The 18,850-nt window shown below is 42.5% G+C and overlaps 1 protein-coding gene across 3 annotated transcripts in view; it reads left to right on the top strand.

The window, feature by feature from the left end:
- The window catches only part of pcsk5b (proprotein convertase subtilisin/kexin type 5b), an 82,874-nt gene that overhangs the window by 52,260 nt on the left and 11,764 nt on the right, over positions 1–18,850 (top strand). For 2 of the 3 annotated variants that reach the window (XM_086173648.1, XM_086173649.1), the window contains 3 exons: positions 104–242; positions 2,168–2,283; positions 3,997–6,135. In XM_086173648.1, the coding sequence (XP_086029774.1) occupies positions 104–242; positions 2,168–2,283; positions 3,997–4,112 (371 nt within the window). In that variant the 3' untranslated portion in view covers positions 4,113–6,135. Of the gene's footprint in view, positions 1–103; positions 243–2,167; positions 2,284–3,996; positions 6,136–10,198; positions 10,302–10,413; positions 10,551–12,372; positions 12,568–13,936; positions 14,006–18,786; positions 18,848–18,850 lie in introns of those variants that run through there. The other variant, XM_086173650.1, reaches the window with a different exon arrangement.

Below are 18,850 nucleotides of genomic sequence, written 5' to 3'. Positions count from 1 at the left end.
TGGTTTGTTAGCAGAAATTCTGTCCCTACTGATTCAAGGAGTACTTCTTTTTTTTTTTGTTTTGTACCTGGATAATGAACGTATTTCCTGATATGTTATTTAGGCACGGGTATAGAGGCGTGCACAAAGTGTGCAGACGGGTACCTGCTGGAAGACTGGCGATGTGTATCAACATGCAGCAACGGCTACTACCTGTCGGAGCAGACCACAGACAATGGGCAGATGCAGAGGTCCTGCAGGAAGTGAGTCATCGTTCCTGCCAGCAGCACCACACCAAAGGCTGCTTGTCTGCAAATGAAAAAAAAAACAACACAAAGAAAACCTAGAGTGCAGTGCAACGCTCCTCGTACGGCTGCACGTTTTCCACTCCGTTTCTCCGACAGTATTTCTTAAACACGATAACGTGAAAATTGACACTAACAAGGCTTTGTTGCCTGCAATAAATCATTTTATTCCACATCTCTAAAGGTCAAGAACAAAATGAAATTAACCCGCGCAAAGGTTTACGTTCACTCCATGTTACTTTTCAGCATTTTTAAAAATGGGACAAATGGGCTTTATGTAAGGTTCCTATGCTCTGTGCTCTTAGTCATGTTTCACCGTCAGGGTAAATGCCGTTGTTTCAAAATGAATTACCGATGTGCATAAAAGTGGTCATTTACAATATCCTTGAGCAATTAGTTGATCTAATTTGGATATGAAAGCAAGCCGGATAGCAAAGGTCCTCTAATTAAATTGTACTCAGTCCATTGATCCCGGCCAAGTTAATTAGTAAATCTTATCATGTCAGGATGCAGTTGATGCCCTAATAATCTGAACAAACTGCAAACTGCTGTCATTTAAAGTAAAAAGTAGAAGTAGTTATCCTGTCTGTTTCAGCACAGATTTAGTACAAGGACACCCTGAACAGTTTGAGATGCAATTTTCCTACCAACTGTTCTTCTGCTTTGCTCTTCTGTAATCTGGATAAGTAGGACGGGGATGGAAGTAACACAGTTTTATTCCCGGGTGTGGTGACTTTCCGACTTTCCGCTTTCCCTCCTCACACCCATAATCAAACTTTTTTTTTTTTTTTTTTCACCGATGTAGAGACTCGTCCCTGCCCTTTTGCCGAAAAATCCTGCTGTGAAATTTTTTCACTCACCCTGAATAATTAATCTTCTGCCATACTCGATCTCTCGCTAAACTTCATCGCTCTGTCACCGCCCCCCTCGCACCGATCAGATCCTTTCTGTTAAATGTTTCTCACCGTTATACAAATAATGGTACTATTTTTTGTTTTGCATCCCCTAGTTTTGACCTTAAAAATCCAGAATGATCCCACCTTGTGTCGGTTACTACATTCTAGAGTTTTTTTTTTTGGTCCCAAGTGAACAGTGAAAGATCACCGTAACAACTGACAGAACTGCAAACAAGGCTTAGAGCACAACAAAAGCATCTGTCAGAGGTTTTGACAGTAATCAAATTTCTCAGGGAAGCTCGGTAAATAGAAGTTGACCTCATTTAACACCCTTTTGTGATTTCTTTTTCCTTTTAATCTACTTTCCCAAAGTACAACATCGATAAATGAGTATTTCATTTCAACTATGAACTGCAGCTCTCTCTCTAATAACATATCATTAATGTGATCCTAAAAGCATCAATGAAATCCCTACTGCTTTGATAGGCAAAGGCCTCTAATAAAGATCTTTTTTCTATTCTTGAAAAATGTATTTTTAAATTCTCAAAAAAAAAAAGGAAAATGGTAAATGTTACAAAAAAAACTAGTTTTGCAAAAACTCAAAATGCATATCTGAAATGTAATTTAATGCAATTTTTCCAGAAGATATATTATTCACCATACCGACCTAAAAAATATTCTATTGTAACAAAATCATACTGTATTAGACCAATGTGGAAACAATAAATTGATTTGAGGCCCACAGTCCCAGGATTTATGAACCCCTGGAATACAGTATATGTACATTTTTCCTTTTTGAAACCCCCGTTTTTTGGACCTCTTACATTAGAAGACCACCTCCTGCTGAATTAAATTCACTTCAAAGAAAGACAATGTAGCACAGTGCTGAAATACCGCACGGCATCAGTCGCCGTTCACGTCAAATCACTTACAAATCCCAGAGATTACATGATCATGACTTTTTATTGTCTGTGCCGCCGCCACCAGGTGTGACCACAGCTGCTACGAATGCCTGGGGCCCGGAGAAAGAAACTGCAGCAGCTGTGTGAACGGCTACAACCTGGAAGCCGGCGCCTGCGTCGTCAGCACCATTTGCAAAGATGGTGAGTGGTCTGCTTTCTCATCTCCATCGATCTCCTGATGGGCTTATTATGTCAAAGTCGAAGATCGAATAGCGGCGAGTCCAGACCTATTGAAGCCAACGTATTGAAATGTGCAGCATCACAAAGCTGGAAAGCAGTAGAGCCTGACTGGTACTGCTTTTTTTTTTTTTTTTTTTTAAGTTTTAGAGCCAGTACTTATAAACAACGTTTATAAGGAAAAACTTTCCACTAGTGAAAAATTGGCTGCATCTGTTGGCTGAATATAAACGCTGATGTATTAGGGAATGGCCAATATCCATCATATCAGTCGGGCTTTACCAAACACATTTCATACTGTACATTTGATTCACGGCAGTGTGCTTGAATTTTTAAAATCTTATCAGATTCATCTAAACTCCTTCCAAGGGCCCCGAAACGTGAAGTGGTCTTTTGGCGGATCCACCTGTGGCCTTTTTTTTTTCCTTATTTTTAGATTAGTACTAACATTTTTAAAGAGCAATCCACTCACAGTAGCGTCTTCAAAGCAGGCATCCTATCTTTTGCTTTTGCCTTCGTGCTCTTTATCTGAAGGTGACATTTGCACGACGAGCCATTCACTCACGCATTCATGTCCCTGTGTTCTAACACTTTCTACGTCAAAGAGACCAAGATCTTTTAAATGTATCATCTTCTGTATCTTCTCCATTTTTTTCCACTCTGAAATATTTCACCCGCTCCCTTACTCGCATTGCCACGCTTCTTTATCGCTTCACTCTTGTTCAAAATGTGCATGTTTTTTTGGCTCCTGCCGCCGACTCGGCGAGTTTACCCGTTTCCCCGCTCACAGTTCAATGTGACACTGATGAATGTAAAGAACTTATGCCGGAATAAAGGTCTCAGGAGGAGGCGAAGGAAGAGGAGCGTGACTTTCGCTTGTATTAATGAATGCTTTTGTTTAAAGTGCACATCCAATCTGTTTCTTACTGCCCAACTGTCAAAATGTTGACTACAATTTGTTTTCTGTGGCAGTTTGCCATCCAAGTTTATGTTCACGTTTATACACGATTATTCTGAAAGCCTGATAACTAATTTGTGATTGGTAACCTTTAAAAATATCAGCAGTGAGAGCCCATTTTATGACACCAAGCAATTACAATTTGTATTCAAATTTCTTTATAATGGCTTTAACTCAGAGAATACCAGAATTTACCTTGAGAAAGATTGTTTTAATGTTATTATTGAATAATCTAACTTTTGAGCACACGGTGCTTTATTTCACTTACTTTAAAAAAAAAAAAAAAATCAGCTAATTGAAGAGACAGTCTGGTTGTCCACTTTAAGTTCTTTATGATGCAAAATGAGTTGTGAATTTTTCAAAATTTTTCAATTTTCTAATTGTGTGACGTTTGTTTTCTCTCCCTCTCTGTTTTTTTTTTTTTTCTCCTCCCAAATCTGTTTTCCTTTCCCTCCTCCTGGCATGGATCCAATCACTCCACCGGACTTCGATCGCTCTTCGCCCCGATCATCACCACCTGTGATTGGATCCTAAAAAAAAATAAAAAAAAAAAATATCCTCTCCCTGTCACCCAAACGCTCTTCTGACCAATCGCACGCTGTTCGACCGCCCCACGTCGTCCCACCTGCGCGTGCACGTGTGCATATCGCTCCCCCCCACCTCCCCTCCCATTCTACCCTCCTTCTGAACTTTATCTCTTCTTCCTGGTCTGTGGAAAGCAAATGAAGAATCTTGGGCGGAAGGCAGTTTCTGCATGCTCGTTAAAAAGAACAATCTCTGCCAGAGGAAAGTGCTGCAGCAACTGTGCTGCAGAACGTGTTCGCAGAAGGGGTGATTGGACGTACTCACTGAGCTTAGAGGGAGTGCAGAAGGGGGGGGTGTGGGGGTGCGGGGGACACCTCTTCTTCTCAAGCCTCCCCCCCTGCCCACCCATATATTCACAGTCACATAATTTATAAGAGAATCTGTGCCTCTTTAAAGGGACTGCATCGGAGGTGCGATGACAGGACTACAACAAACCTACCTTTTTTTCTGTACTGGGACACACACACGTGGTCAGGTTGTTACACGACTAGGACTCTCTTCAAGAACATGAAAACAAAAGTGGGAAAAAAAAAAAAACAAACAAATGAATAAAAGTGTCGGTATTTTGTGACCAAAGCATCAATGCCAAAATAATTGAACCTTCTTTTGTTTTTGTTGCCAGTGTAGGGTGCACAGCTAAAACGGGAGCAGCGCGGCAGATCTCTGAATACGGCCGCTCGCGTTTTTTTTTTTTTTTTTTTACTTTGGCTCCTCTTTCTCATCTCTTTCCAATGTCAATGCTGAACTGATGGAAACTGAACATACATTAGGAAAGGCCCTGGTGCTCTGCCTGTAAATATACGTTGCAGATCTGAAAAAAGCAGCTCATTCAGCGATGTGAAAGTAACGTCTGTTGGGGCTGGTTAGCAAAGCAAAAGACACCCCCCCCCCCCTCACACACACACACACACACACACACACACACACACACACACACACACCATGTATAGATGCATATTGGAATTGTATGGCGTGCATATACATGCACTGCACATTTAAGACATTGACAAAAATGAGTGCGCACACACACACACACACACACGCACACACAACATAAGGGGCAGACAGCAACTACAGTCACAGATTCCAGGGTCATTCGAACCCAAGGCCGATGCATGTTACTGACCAAAATCACCTCGTGGCATTTGTTTAAAGGAAAACACACACACAGCCGTGCCCTCTGAATTGTGTTTGTCTGCCGGGGTGTGTGTAGGGGAGCGCCATTGTTTTCTCGATGGAAGCCCAGGCAGCACTGATTCTTTCCAGAGGTACTACAAGATGAGTCCGTAGTCATTTCTAAGCTTTCTGCGGGGAAGGAAACACCGCCGTCAGTTCTATTGGATAAGTGGCACGAGGGATGCGCTGACGTCCATTTTCCACTCACGATGCCAATTCTGGAAACTTAAAATTTTTGCTGAGTATCGATTGCTGTGACTGAACAATTAAAAAGCTCCAAAGTTATTTTATCACTGAATAAAGATCCGAGAAATATAGCTCATATACAGGGGTCTGCAGATTTTTTTTTTTTTAAATATTATATTATAAGTTTGGTTTCCATATTTAACCCCCGATAGATTAAATGTTGTCCGGTAATTGTTTAATCTGGTGTCAGCTCAGCTTCGGTGCATCCCTTTGTGTAACCTGCTCTCTTAAGTATATAGTTTGAACGTTTGCGTTCATCGTTCCACCGCGGCGGCAGTGCGTGTGAGACGTCGGCTCGCTCAACTCTTCAAGACGGGAGGACGGTGCGAGGCACCGACAAAACACTCCTCACTCTTCTAGCGCAGGTAAAGATCTCCGAGCTGCTGAAGCGGAGCCACGGCTCAAAGTTGAAAAGGGATTTTGTCTTATGACTAAAAATAGAAACGGTCACTCCAAGAGATACCAGAAAACACACACTTAGGCAATTTTGTTTTTGTTTTTTTTTTCTTATTTTTCATATACATTTTAATTGTTAAACCTGAACGTGAACTTGACTCAGCAGAACCAGGACTGTCAGTAACATTATTGAGCCAAAAGTTTACTTCCGTGGCCGACAGATGCCAGACGTCCGGCCTTCCTTCTGTCTGTCTCTCAACGTCACCGTATGAAAGTCCAATGTTATTCTGGTGCTGCTTTCTAATAAAGAACAGCAACAATAATGTTTAAGATTCTTATTCTATTTGTGCAGGTTTTCAAACCTGCAACTTGAGCATTTACAGTATTAGATGAATTGTTGTACTGTCAACTGGTTATGGTTCTTGAATATTTGTAATAAAGAATGATGAATCCCCTGTTTTGGTTAACAAAAACTTATTCTTGGTCATTGTTTAAGATGACTTGAATTGACGTTAGACTGCGGTATTAGTGCACACACACACACACACACACACACACACACACAAATGCATATACACCTCGTATAAAAGCTGTTCTTATTGTGTACCTGTGACATATCTGTGAGAATGCATTATTAATGTTACTCAAAGTCCTAGTTTTCTTTTTTTTTTTTTTTTACCTAAATGTTCCTATTAAAATGTTTAATCTGTTGTTTTTGATTTATTTTTATCTTTGGTTCATGTCATTGATATAATTATTTCAGTTACTGGATTCTTGTCTGTTGAATGATGCTCCACTAAACATGTTTGTATATATATATATATATATATATATATATATATATATTTTTTTTTTTTTTTTACGTTGTCAGCACTGAACCATTTGAATTCCGCCAGATAGAAGGTTGGAAGGTCTGTAATACGAGTGGTAGCTGATTTTTGAAAACGGAAATTTCATTGTCTGAAGTGGATGGTAGATAGGCAGTTTGAAACCTGAGAGCGATGATATCAAACCGAATGTGGAACATCTCATCAGCTCAGCGGGAATCGTCTTGTTATGAATTACCGGCACCGAGGCCATCAAATGCAGTTTCAACCCAAAGGATATTGTACGTTCTTCCATTGTAATTACTATTATAGAACTGATGGGAAATTAGGAAAGTGAAATGGCCGAAGAGAAGCGAAAGCAGACGGATGCTGCAGATGTCCTCTTCGACGCTGAGCGGCTCGAAGTGTTAAAAGAGACAGGAAGTAATTGCCGTTCGGGTCGACCCCCGTCAAACACACTTTATAAACCACAGATAAATTAGTGTTCTGTGTTCTTGGTGAGGTCGGGTTGGTGTTCTGGAGTCACGGCTGCTGCGGTTTGTATCTGCGCTGGAACAGAACATCTGCCTGACAGTTTTTATATTAATGAGCAAGAAGTTGTTGTAACCATATTCGGCATATTATTCCGAGAGTTTAAATCAGGCAAGTAGCGATTCTGTAGTACGTGCGATCCACAGAACGCTTCTGTGGTACATCCGCTGCCCATGCAATTGTTTTTTATTTAAGAAGCAGAACCACCGGAAGCCAGAGTTGGTAAACTTTTACGTTTGGGTCACAACAACGGAGTCCTGGAATATCGGACTGGGATCGTTTTCCGCATATATTCGATGTTCCGATCATATTGGCTCTCCTCTTTGGATCAGGCTTCAAATGAACATGGGGAAACTTTATACCGTGAATGTAAAAACAGCCCTTTTCTGGGGTCGAAGTCACATACATCACTACGCGGTGAAGCTCAAGCTGTAGGAGGAAGAGGGACTTTGACGTACTTGTTTTTTTTTTTTAGCTTCTTCTGGCCCTCGGGCAGCGAGGAATATCTAGCGCTGTGTTTTTTTTCCAGGTGTTTCCGACCCCCACGGGACACGAATTTTCGGCAATCCTCCCCGTGTTTGACCGAAGGTACTGGCTAGTGGGCCCTCAGATCAAACATCCAGGACAAATTTCCCCACGAAGACGAATGAGATTAATCCGGCTCGGGAAGAACGGACGCGAACTCCCTTAACAACAATCTACATTTTCGTTCACTCGAATACGGCGAGCGAGGTGTTGTATTTTCCTCCCTCAAATACCGAATGCGCAGGTACCGCAAGGTGGAAAGGCCAGGAAATTGGGATTCAGAAGCAGGTGTGGTTGATGTCGGTGTGATATCTGCCACAGAACCTGAGAGGAGACTGTCAATGTCTCGGAGAGGTCAGCCAAGTCCAGCAAAAAGTTTCCCCCCGTCGACTGACAGGCTTTCTTTCTTCTCTGCTCATTCTTCCCTCCGTTTGGCAGTGGGAGTCCAAAGTGTCGGCTTTTGCTGACTGTAGCCGTGCATCTTTTTCGTCCCTTGAGAATTTGGCTCCTTTTCTGTTTGTGTGCGTGAGTGAGGGGAAGACAAACAGAAAGACAGGGAGAAAATGTTTGTGCATGAGGGAAAGCGATGGCGTTAATTCAGGGGTGTCGGGGTGTCGGGGGCTGCGTGAATGGCTGCGGCAGAGCTCTGCTAAATGGGAAACCGCCGCCTGTTGTGTTTGTACACAAAGAAGCTCTTTTGTTTTGAAAGGAACAATTGAGCATTTCACCGAAAGCCAGAGAGCACAGACAACTTCACCGATGCCTAGAAGAATACACACACACGCACACACACACACACACACACACACACACAGCTTCGTTTTCATGCCTTAGCCAGTGTCTGTCACTTTTGTCCGATACAAAGGTGGGATAGGAGACAATGTTAGTGCCTCTTTTGTTCCAAGCCTTTTCACTTCTGCCAAGGTTGAAGCTAAAGGTTGATTTTTTATTTTCTTTTTGGATTTACAGAGCTTTACTTTCCAGCATTGTAAGACAAAATACTTTCCGTCCATATTATGAATGTAAGGAAAGTATAAATTGCCTGCGTATTATGATTGAGTTCCCGATTTTTGCCAGTGACTGTACAAAATGCTTTGCCAGGTGTTGAGATTACTGGTGCCACTAATCCCAGTTTTCCGCCCCTTTACCGAGTTTTGCAACAACTTTCCGAACTGAAACCCACGCGCATTTTCGACTGTAAGGAATTCGGACATGTAGGAAGAGATTCTCATTCTCAAACAGAAAGCAAATATTTTGACGTTGTCAGAGAATTCCGATTTAATATTGTTTTTCTCGTGAAATGTCTCCAGTGCACTATAAATCACTAAACAGCAAGTAATACGCACCTTGAAAATGCTTGTTTTAGTCAAATATGATTATTATATTCTCGGGAAATCAAATTACATCTAGATTTGGCCGGAACGCTGGCTGAAATAAAGCAAAAACACATAAAAAAAAAAAAATCAATGCCCGACAGGAGCCATTAAAAGTTTGTCCCCAAACAAATATCAACTTTTAAAATACTTCTTCAGGCTTCAAAAGAAAATGAAAACAGTTAAATGCACCCAATTAAATGCTCAAAATTCATCGCTAGTGTAAAACCAAAGTAGTCATCGACTTTGTGTGTTAGAGCACAGATAAGGTTGGTTTGCACTGACCACCTGTGTCTTTCTGACAAGTCGGACTTAACAGAAAAACGTGGGCTTTGCAGAGGATCCAACTCTTCTCCGGGATTTAGTCAGTATTCATTGAAGGAAAAGACCCTTTTTAGAAATACTGTTGGAAGTTACCTAAAAAGTTTGGTCCATTTGACTTTAGTTCAAGCAATGAATGACTTAATTTACATATTTCAATTTTAAAAACTCTACCAGACCTGTGTAAATTCTGCGCTAACCCCTCAGGGCCAGATCCCAGCGGACCAACTCCGTCCTCAGGAAGAAACCTGTAAAGAAACCTCAGGCTAAAAAAAAAAGGATCTGAAGTCATGAAGGATCTTTCTCCTATGCAAAAAAAAAAAAAAAGAGTTGCTTTGAAATGTAAACTTATTCTGCCGTTATCTACCCAGCTGAGATGTTGTAACTCCACGCTTATGATAACCATCCGCTCGAACCGGGAAAACAATGATAATCTCTGTTTGGTTTTATTTGGCCGTCTATCTGTACGATCGGGACGATGTCTCAGATCTTTTTAGCAGGAAAGCCCTCAGCAGTTAGGCAGCATGTCGGTCCTACGACGGACTTTTTTTTTTTAATTTGATGTTTTGGACGAAAAAACTCGGGTTTTGTGAGGGTATTTTTAAACCCTCGCTATCCTCAAACGGTAAACACACAAAACAGAGAGGAGAAGACAGGCCAACGTGACACAGCTGTTACCGTACACTTGAACAACCGCTCGGATAATGAGCTGGATTCCAAAGAAACGAAAACAATCACGGCCGAATGTTGATTATAATTGCCGAAACGTCAAAAAAAAAAAACCCTCCCGAAATAAAAAGCGAGCGGAACACTTGACGACAATTAAAAAAAAAAAAAATACGAGCAGAACACGAAATCTGCACGAAAAAAGTAGGAATCGCTCCCCAAGAACGGGGAACTCACTCGGGTCGTGTCCTTCACTGTCGCTGTTCCGCCTGCAGGAGAGTACATGAGTCCACACGGGAAATGTCACCTGTGCGACGCTACGTGCCAGATGTGTACAGGGCCCGAGAGAGAGGATTGCAGCAGCTGTCCTTCAACACGGTGAGAGACGGCTCGGACGTCCAAAGGCGTGACGTCCACCGCGACACAAAGACGAACAAAGCGACCCTAGACAACAGCAAAAAGACGGTCAAATCTGCACCTTCACCTGCAGGTTCTTCGATGACGGAAGCTGCGTCATTCGCTGCCAGAGGGGGCGTTACGCGATGGGGAGGCAGTGTCACCAGTGTCACCACACCTGCCAGGAGTGCACGGACGAAGGCCCCGATAACTGCACCAGCTGTGACCGAGGTACGACGGGCGTCCCGCCGTTCCGAAGGTCGGCGGTTCGATTCTGACGACAATTATTCTGACCCCTCCTGTCTGCACGCCGAAGTGTCCTCTGGCAAGGCAACAAATTGCTCCCGATGGCCTGGCTAGAGCCTTGCATGGCATTAGTGTGTGCATGTGTGTGCGTGTGCGTGCGTGTGTGTGTGTGTGTGTGTGTGTGAATCGGTGAACATAATCAAGCGTAAAGGCTATACAAGAGGAAGCCATTTCACATAATAACCATGGCTTTTGTTCATTACTACTTATTTTGGAAGTGAAACTATTAACAAATTTCACATATATCAATAGTATGCCATTTGAAATAAGTGATTATTTTTGTTGAAATTGATTATACTTTCCCGCACAGAGTTTTTTTTTATATTACTGTAGAAAAAACACAAGACAATACAGGGCGAATGAAAAGGGCGAACTAAAATATGTGAATCGTAAATGAATGAGCACAAAATTCCAAACAAGTACAGTGGGTTAATCAACTTCGCAAATGGACAGATGGAGGAAAGAAAAAAAAAGAAGTTGTTTGGAGGAATGAAGGATGGAGCCAAAGATGACGTGAGTCAGACTCCACTGATCTATATCCTCCAAAGGTCAATTAATCGAATTAAATGGGTCATATGGCCATCGGCCGGACGCGGATGGGAGTAACGCGATTCCTCACGTCCGCATTGCTCGGTTTCGAGCTGCAAACCAATCCGTCCGCCTTTCGACATCCTGTGTTTGTATCATTCCTAAATACTGTATTCCAAAAAGACGAAAACCCCACAAATTTACGACGTGTGACAATTTCATCTGTTGGTTGGACTTTGTGACCACCGGATCTAAAAATCGCTAATTGGACCTCAAAAAAATCGACTTGTGAAGATGGAGATCGATCGGATGAAAACCAGGGGATCGATAGAAGCTCACAGCTGAAGAAATATACTCGTTACTGTGTTTATCACAGTGACACAGACAGTATTATGGCTGTCAGAATGAGTATTTACACAAGAGAGATTGTGGTGTGCACACACCCAACTACACACACATACACACACACACATGCTGACAGACATCAGACGGCCAAGGAAAAGATTAACACCAGATTTCTCCCTCGAACGCTCTCCCCGCTCCATGTGGGTGTGTGTGTGTGTGTGTGTGTGTGCGTGCGTGCGTGTGTGTATGTGTGTGTGTGTGTGTCTCAGTCGGACGGTAACTTTGTCAGACTGTTTGCAAATGTGGTTCTGTTTAATTGCAGTTCTATCTGAAGCTCAATGAGACATAACAATAATAGCATGAAGAGACCCTCCATCAGAGACCCCCCCCAACCCCAACCGTGTCATTTCTCTCTCAAAACAACCTGTCTTATCTTGCCCTCTCTCCACACACACACACACACACCTCCTCCTTCCAACACACACATGCTTGAGCGACACATGCCAAGCAGCTTATTGACCTCTGATAGCGATGCGGTTTCGGGAAGGGGAAGATGACACAGAGGAGTGCAGAGGCCCAGAGGAGGTGATGACCAAAAATAAAGACGGGGGTAATCACAGATGTGAAAGTGTTGCAAACACACACACACACACACACACACCCACACACACACTTTTACAGAAAGACAGAAAAACTTTTCTCCAGAATAGAAAATGTTTGGTCTGCTGTGACATTCAGAATGAGTGAGACACAAACCAGGCATGTTTTAATGACTCCCTGTCTGAGAATGTCTGCATAGTTGTTGAGTATCGGCTTGCATGGTCACTCCGGAGCTCTCGTACAGATTTCTATTTGTTATTCCTTCTCCGTGCAGATACGTTTGGCACGGCCCGCTACCTGTTCCAGGGTCAGTGTCGGGATGCGTGTCCCGAGGGGTTCTTCCACTCCTTTCAGGGACGTTGTGAATCCTGTCCCCCGGACTGCATCCTCTGTTCGGGATCGGCCCACTGCCTGCGCTGTCGCCGAGGAAACCGGCTCCGGAACGGACGGTGCTCTCCGCTAGAATGCAGTGCAGGTGAGGGGCCGCTCGGGGAGCCGGATGAGATCACGGGACGGAGTTCGAGACATTCACTCTTTCATAAATAAATAGTCTGACTAATAATGAAAATTCTGTGTCTTATTACATCCATGGCAAAAGAGCGGTGGAGATTTTTAGCCTGCAAAACACTCCTAGGGTTGGAAAGCAGTTTCTCCTAAGCTGAGATTTAAACGTAATCAAGCACCAAATCAATAAACAAACATAAAATGCCTCCATCCCCTCCCTGTTTTTTTTTTTTTTTTGGTGAAAGTGAAAGTCTCAACATGTGATGTTGATTTGAAAAGAAAATCATTTGCACCACGTTTGCAGCAGAAAGGAGCAGATGGAGGTTTTTGTTCGGAGCCTCGTGCACTTCTGCAGATATTGACGCAATGACACACACACACACACACACACACACACACACACACACACACACACACACACACACGATCCCCAATATTGTTAAAGAAGTCGCAGTCAAGGCTGTGTCTGGTTGTGTTCAGCCGGGCAGAATCTGCTCAACCTTCTGTGCTGCCATTTCTCGAGGGGCCTCAGGTGCTTTTGAAGATTCAGTTAAGGGTCCTCGACATATGAGTATCTGAGCTTTTCTGCCGCGCTTTCACGCTGTAAAGAAATGTGCATGCGATTGAAAGAAGACATGGCGTGAAACACCATAATTGTCATCCACTGGCACGGAGTCAGGAGCTTATTACCGCATGAAATCGACTGTGAATGCCCAAGCAGGCGAAATGCATCCATCAAGGTTTTTTTTTTTTTTTTCCCAAGAAATTGTGAAAGATGAACACGCTGCGCTTGATCTCATCGCATGAGATCAAATGTGGCTGCCGGCCAAAAGAGGATTGAGAAATAAGGGGGAGATTTTTTGGATATATTTAAGATACGAGGCGGTGAAGGTGTGGAGTTTCGGCTTCATTACATTACATGTGAGCCAGAGGTGAAGAGTGAGAGTTAGTATGTGGGGATATCGAGTGTTAAAGTGGGAGGATGAGACAAAATTCTTATCATATGTGGCAGGCAGGTCTCGACACGCTCCGCAGACAGCTTGAACTCTGGAGCGGGCGAAATTTCATCTGCTGCGGATGGTGCAGCAGGGATCTGTTTGTTTTGCCCGTCTGGCCGCTCATCTGACATTCTCCTCTCCACTTGTAATTAAAAGTGACATCGCAGCGATAATCACAATCCTCATCACGGTTCGGGTTGCCACAAGTCACGGAAATGTGCGGAAATGGGTTTCCCTTATTAATCCGTCCCCGCACAACCTTTTATTTCTGTTCTGTCATTGGATAGTCATCATTTTATCACTTCTTCTTTTGGTTTCATGCGCTGCGGTCATCAGGAGAGGTGGTGGATGCAGAGAACGGGGACTGTGTGCCCTGTGATGAAGGCTGCAAGCAGTGCAACCACAGTGAGTAGAGACACCACTTCCTATACACACACTCATATACACACACATATATATATGCATGTATGTATGTTTATGTGTGTGTGTATATGTATATATGTATGTCTGGGATGATGCTGAACTGAACTACAAGTGGCTCCACACAAACTGCACTGTGTACACACACACACACACACATATATGTGTTTGTATACCGGTATGTATATATATATATATGTACATATGTATGTACATATAAGTGAGCTATGAGTGACTCCACACTTACAAACTGCACTGTGTGTATATATAGGTTTTACACACTCACACATACACACATATGTATATGTAAATGTATATGTATATGTTTGTGCGTGAGGTTGCCAAACTGAACTACAAGTGGCTCGACACTTACAAACTGCACTTATGACAAAGTATTTTCAACATCAGTGTCACACATTTTACATAATGAACCTTAACTTTTGGCTCTGTCATGGTGTCCTTTTTTATTGTCTCATATGGTATTCTTTTTCACCAGTTTCAAACCAACTTTTACTCAGAGTTTAGTCTTTTTTTTTACTTTCTAATTTTTTTAATAATTTATTGATTCCAGTAAATAATCTGAGTTCTTTGTCTACCACAGAATGTGAGACCTCCTCTTCTTCCTCTCCTTTGAGCTGCTCCCTTCAGGGGTCGTGACGGCCATCTAACCTTATCTCTGCATCCTCCTCTCTCACACCAACTAACTTCACGTCTTCTGTCTCTCCATCCATAAACCTGCTCTGTGGTCTTCCTGACCTCCTGCCTGGCAGTTACAACCTCAACCTCCTTCTGCCCAGATCTTCAGCTCTTTTGTGCATGTCCAAACCACCTCAGTGTGACCTGATCTCCAGGACATGTGCCGTCCCTGCGACGGATTCCTTCCCGATCCCCTCCGTCCTCCTCACTCCCAAAGCGAACCTCAACATATTTCTAAACCTGGCCGTGCTCCCGACTGCCATCTGCACTCAAAATGTGCTAATTCGCACCGCATTTACTTTGTCGTTTCCCGAGATGACGCCACATCGGCAGCGCATGGGATTTTTATCCCGTTCCGAGAGCCCGCCGCGCAGAGGTTCCCCTCGGGGGGGGGGAAGGAAACTTGTGTCCAAACAGACGGTAACGCGTCTTTCCCCAATGGCGCTCGGTCTGCCCGAGCTCTCTCCCTGCCCCCTCATACCTCTCCCCAAAGTGCAAACCACATGAGGATGAGCATCGCCTCCTTCCAAGAATGATCAGTAACATCCCGTAGACCGTTGCTATTGTGCTGAGTTAGTCTGTGGTGGAGACGGGCTGCTATTATGTCATTATAAATTCAGCTTGGAATATTCACCATCCTTCCTCTCACTGCTGCCTTCGCCTCCTGCTCTCGCTCTCTCTCTCCTCATAATCACGCCTCAGCGAGCTAAACATGTCACTTAGTGGATTAAAGTTTTTAAATCCTGTAATTCATAATGTGCGCGTCTGGCATCTCACACGTGTATATGCTGGCTCCATGTGTGGGCCTGCAGCTCCAACTGCACCGGGCGCTTTCAGACAAATGACTCTGGGGCTGAAAAGACGGTTGGCTGATGTATTTTTTTTTTCTTCTTCCCTCCTCGCCGAGGTTCAGATCTGGCATCAGGTTTAAAAAGGACTGAGTTTAGTTAAAAGATTACGACGTTTATCGTTCAATAGAATTTTATTTGTAGAATTTAGAGGAACGCCACGGTTCTTCTCGTAATAAGAAAATTTATGGATGAATATGTGTTTTTTTTGCTGTGATATTATTACACACCCTTAAATTCAACAATGTTATCAATTTATATATATTTTTCCATGAAGATGTATTCATTTCTTCATTTGCAGTCAAATTAAATGTAAAATCGCTCAAAACCGTGTTAGCCACGCTCTGTGAATTCAAATTAATGCATATTTTCATGTGTAATGTGTTTTTGTACAGCCCAATCTCTCCCAGCAATTCCAATCTATCAATCAAACTTTATCGCCAAAGCAAAATAGAATTTAACGCAGATTATAAGCCGTAGCATTATTGTTTAATGCTAATACTTGATTATCATATTGACAAAGTTAATTGATAATGACACTAAAAAAGTGAAATGAAATTGAATTCATTAAAACAGCGTTAATGACCCGAGAGGAATACTCTTTTCATCACGAAAAACAGAGAAATATTGTTAAAACTATTGATAGACCAGAAACAAATTGGCATCGAAACAATGACGCAGTGAATAATGGCAGGACTGAATGGGTGGGTCGTGAGTTTTTAATTTTAAAAAGCAATACTTTCCGCTCCTCTGACAGGCGGTTCCAGCATCTCGGAGCAAAACCGCATCGGCAAATGCGTCTGTTCTGCTTTGTGGAACAATTTTTCCGAGCCAAGCGAGGAGATCCGAGGCCCTTTCGAACGTTAATGAAAACGCGTTCCTTGAATCGCAGCCCTCGCTGCATCGCCACCTGTCCTCTCTGCATACTGTTAGTTCTTAATCATGAGCCGCAGGTGTCTGGTTTAAAATCCGTCCGGGCTTTGTGTGATTTCAAACGTGGCTCGGATGAGCACGTGCCCCGAAGCCATGTGACAAAGCGAAGCCGGCCGGATCGAACCCCTCCTGTCTCACAGAATCACCCGACGATCCGCAATCCGAGGGCTTCGATTCGTTCACCGTCCCGTTTATTTGGCCATCGCGACTTTACTGACGTTGTTTTTTAAGGATCTCAACCGTCAGTAAGTTGGAGCGGAAAGTAGTTCTGGAGAAAACCTCCCTCCTCATAGACGTTGTGCTTCATGTATTTTCACAAATCTATTCACCGCTTCCCAAAAACTGCGTATATTCGTCTAAATGTTTGCCTTGCGTCAAAACTGTTGCATTTTAACATTCACAATGGTTTTGTTTCCCTTTTCTCTGACCTTGAATAAGAGTGATGTGCGTGTCTATCATATGTAAGTGTGTGTGTGTGTGTGTGTGTGTGTGTGTATACTTGCACATTCCACAAGTGCATACCTCAGGTTGGGTATGCCAGTTTAAATTCTGTTGAAGTCGCCCCCCTCCCCTGGCTTGCACAGTTAATATTTATGCAGACACTATTTTTCTGCCTTCGCATAGACACAGCCCGAGGGCATGATTTCCGGCTCCTCGCTCCCGCTCTCTTGTTCTGTATCTGTGCGTCTCCCCACCTTTTCCTTTCTTCCAGTCTCACCCTCTCTCTGTATGAGTAATGGCTTTCGCAGGTAGTGGCTTGTCGACCGCATTGAAGTGCAAACCGCTCGCAGTGTTAAGCTGAGGGTGCTGGAGGGAGACACGGCGGAGAAGAAGAAGGTGTGGGGGTCAAATATCCCTTTTTTTCTGAACGGTCTTTTTATAAGTTGTTATTTCCATCTCTTCTTCCGTCTCCCCTTTTGCAATTTCTCCGTGGCTTCTTCCTGTCCTTGTCTGGTCCTGTCTTTTCTCCATCTCCCAGCCTGCATCTCTGGAGATGTTTTATCATCACCGGACGGAGGGATGACAGCCGGGTTCCTCCTCGGTTACTTGTTGTTTTGTTCTGATTGACAGCAGGAATTAATTATGGTATAAAAATAACCCCCTCTTCTGTTATGTGTGTGTGTGTGTGTGTGTGTGTGTGTACAAGGACTCCCTCACACACAGCAACTTCAATTACTGATCAATACTGCGTTGTCCAGGCTCCACTAGGCTTTCCAAACCTGTCACTCATGACACACGCGTGTTGCTGCTCACACACCTGCCGTACAACGTGAACACGTGATGGTGGCGCGGTGATGCTGACAGACGCTCTCAGTGAAAAACACGCATCAGTCTGATCCACGATTTGCTCTGATCCCACTTTAATTGTGATCAGGTCTGTCTGACAACCAACTGGAAAACATTCATTGTATGTTGTAAGGGTTCCTCCTGCTGGTGGGAAAAGGACACTGCAATTACATGTCAATTACACTGTAATTGTATTTACTTTCAAATTTCACTTAATAAATGAAAGGAGGAAAACATAAATGGAAATAAATCGTAACGAATGAGATCCTTTTTGGAGGAAATGAAGGGTCACGGGTCAGAATCAAATATTTCCCCCCTGTTTTTTTTTTCTTTGAAACTGTAAATCAAGTAGATGAGAGGTTTCAATAATAATATTACTATTTGTTCATTCAGAAAATAAACAGCAAATTATTTGTCATCACCAGTTCATCTATAATTTGGTTCCTTCTTCTCAAAACCAAAAAAAACTAAACTTTTATATATATGTGTGTGTGAGTGTATATATATATATATGTTTGTGTGTGTGTGTGTGTATATATATATATATACACACACATATATGTATATGTTATGATTTGCAATGCATGTGTTAACACATGTTTTCTATATACAATATCATGAGTTATAATCATTGTATATTTTTTTAATTTTTATTAATTATTTATTTTGTTTTTATTCTCAACATGAATTTTATTATTATTATTATTCAACTTATTATTATATTATTCAACACAGATAAGCCAGGATAAGATGGAATGTGTAGAGTATTTATTTAATAGAATATAGTAATATCTAATAATTAATTTTTTAGATATTTCCTTTTTGTTCAAATGACACAGATTCATTAGTATGATTTGTTGCTTCACATGTCCGCGCAAACAAAATCCCTACATCAAGTTACCTGTAGGATGTAAGTAAATGGTACAAGCACTGACTGTAAAATATTATTTTATTTTGAAAGAAAACTGTGAAAACTCTTTTTGTTTCTGCCCAAAATCACAGAGCCATCACACCACCAGGAGCAGGAAACTGTCTGCCTCAAATGTGAAGAAAATTACTATAAGTA

This window comes from Fistularia commersonii, chromosome 26 (genome assembly GCF_037954325.1).
Source record: "Fistularia commersonii isolate RoL2024-O1a breed Wild chromosome 26, RoL_Fcom_v1.0, whole genome shotgun sequence".
NCBI lineage: Eukaryota > Metazoa > Chordata > Actinopteri > Syngnathiformes > Fistulariidae > Fistularia > Fistularia commersonii.
This window is presented reverse-complemented; position numbering and strand designations above follow the sequence as displayed.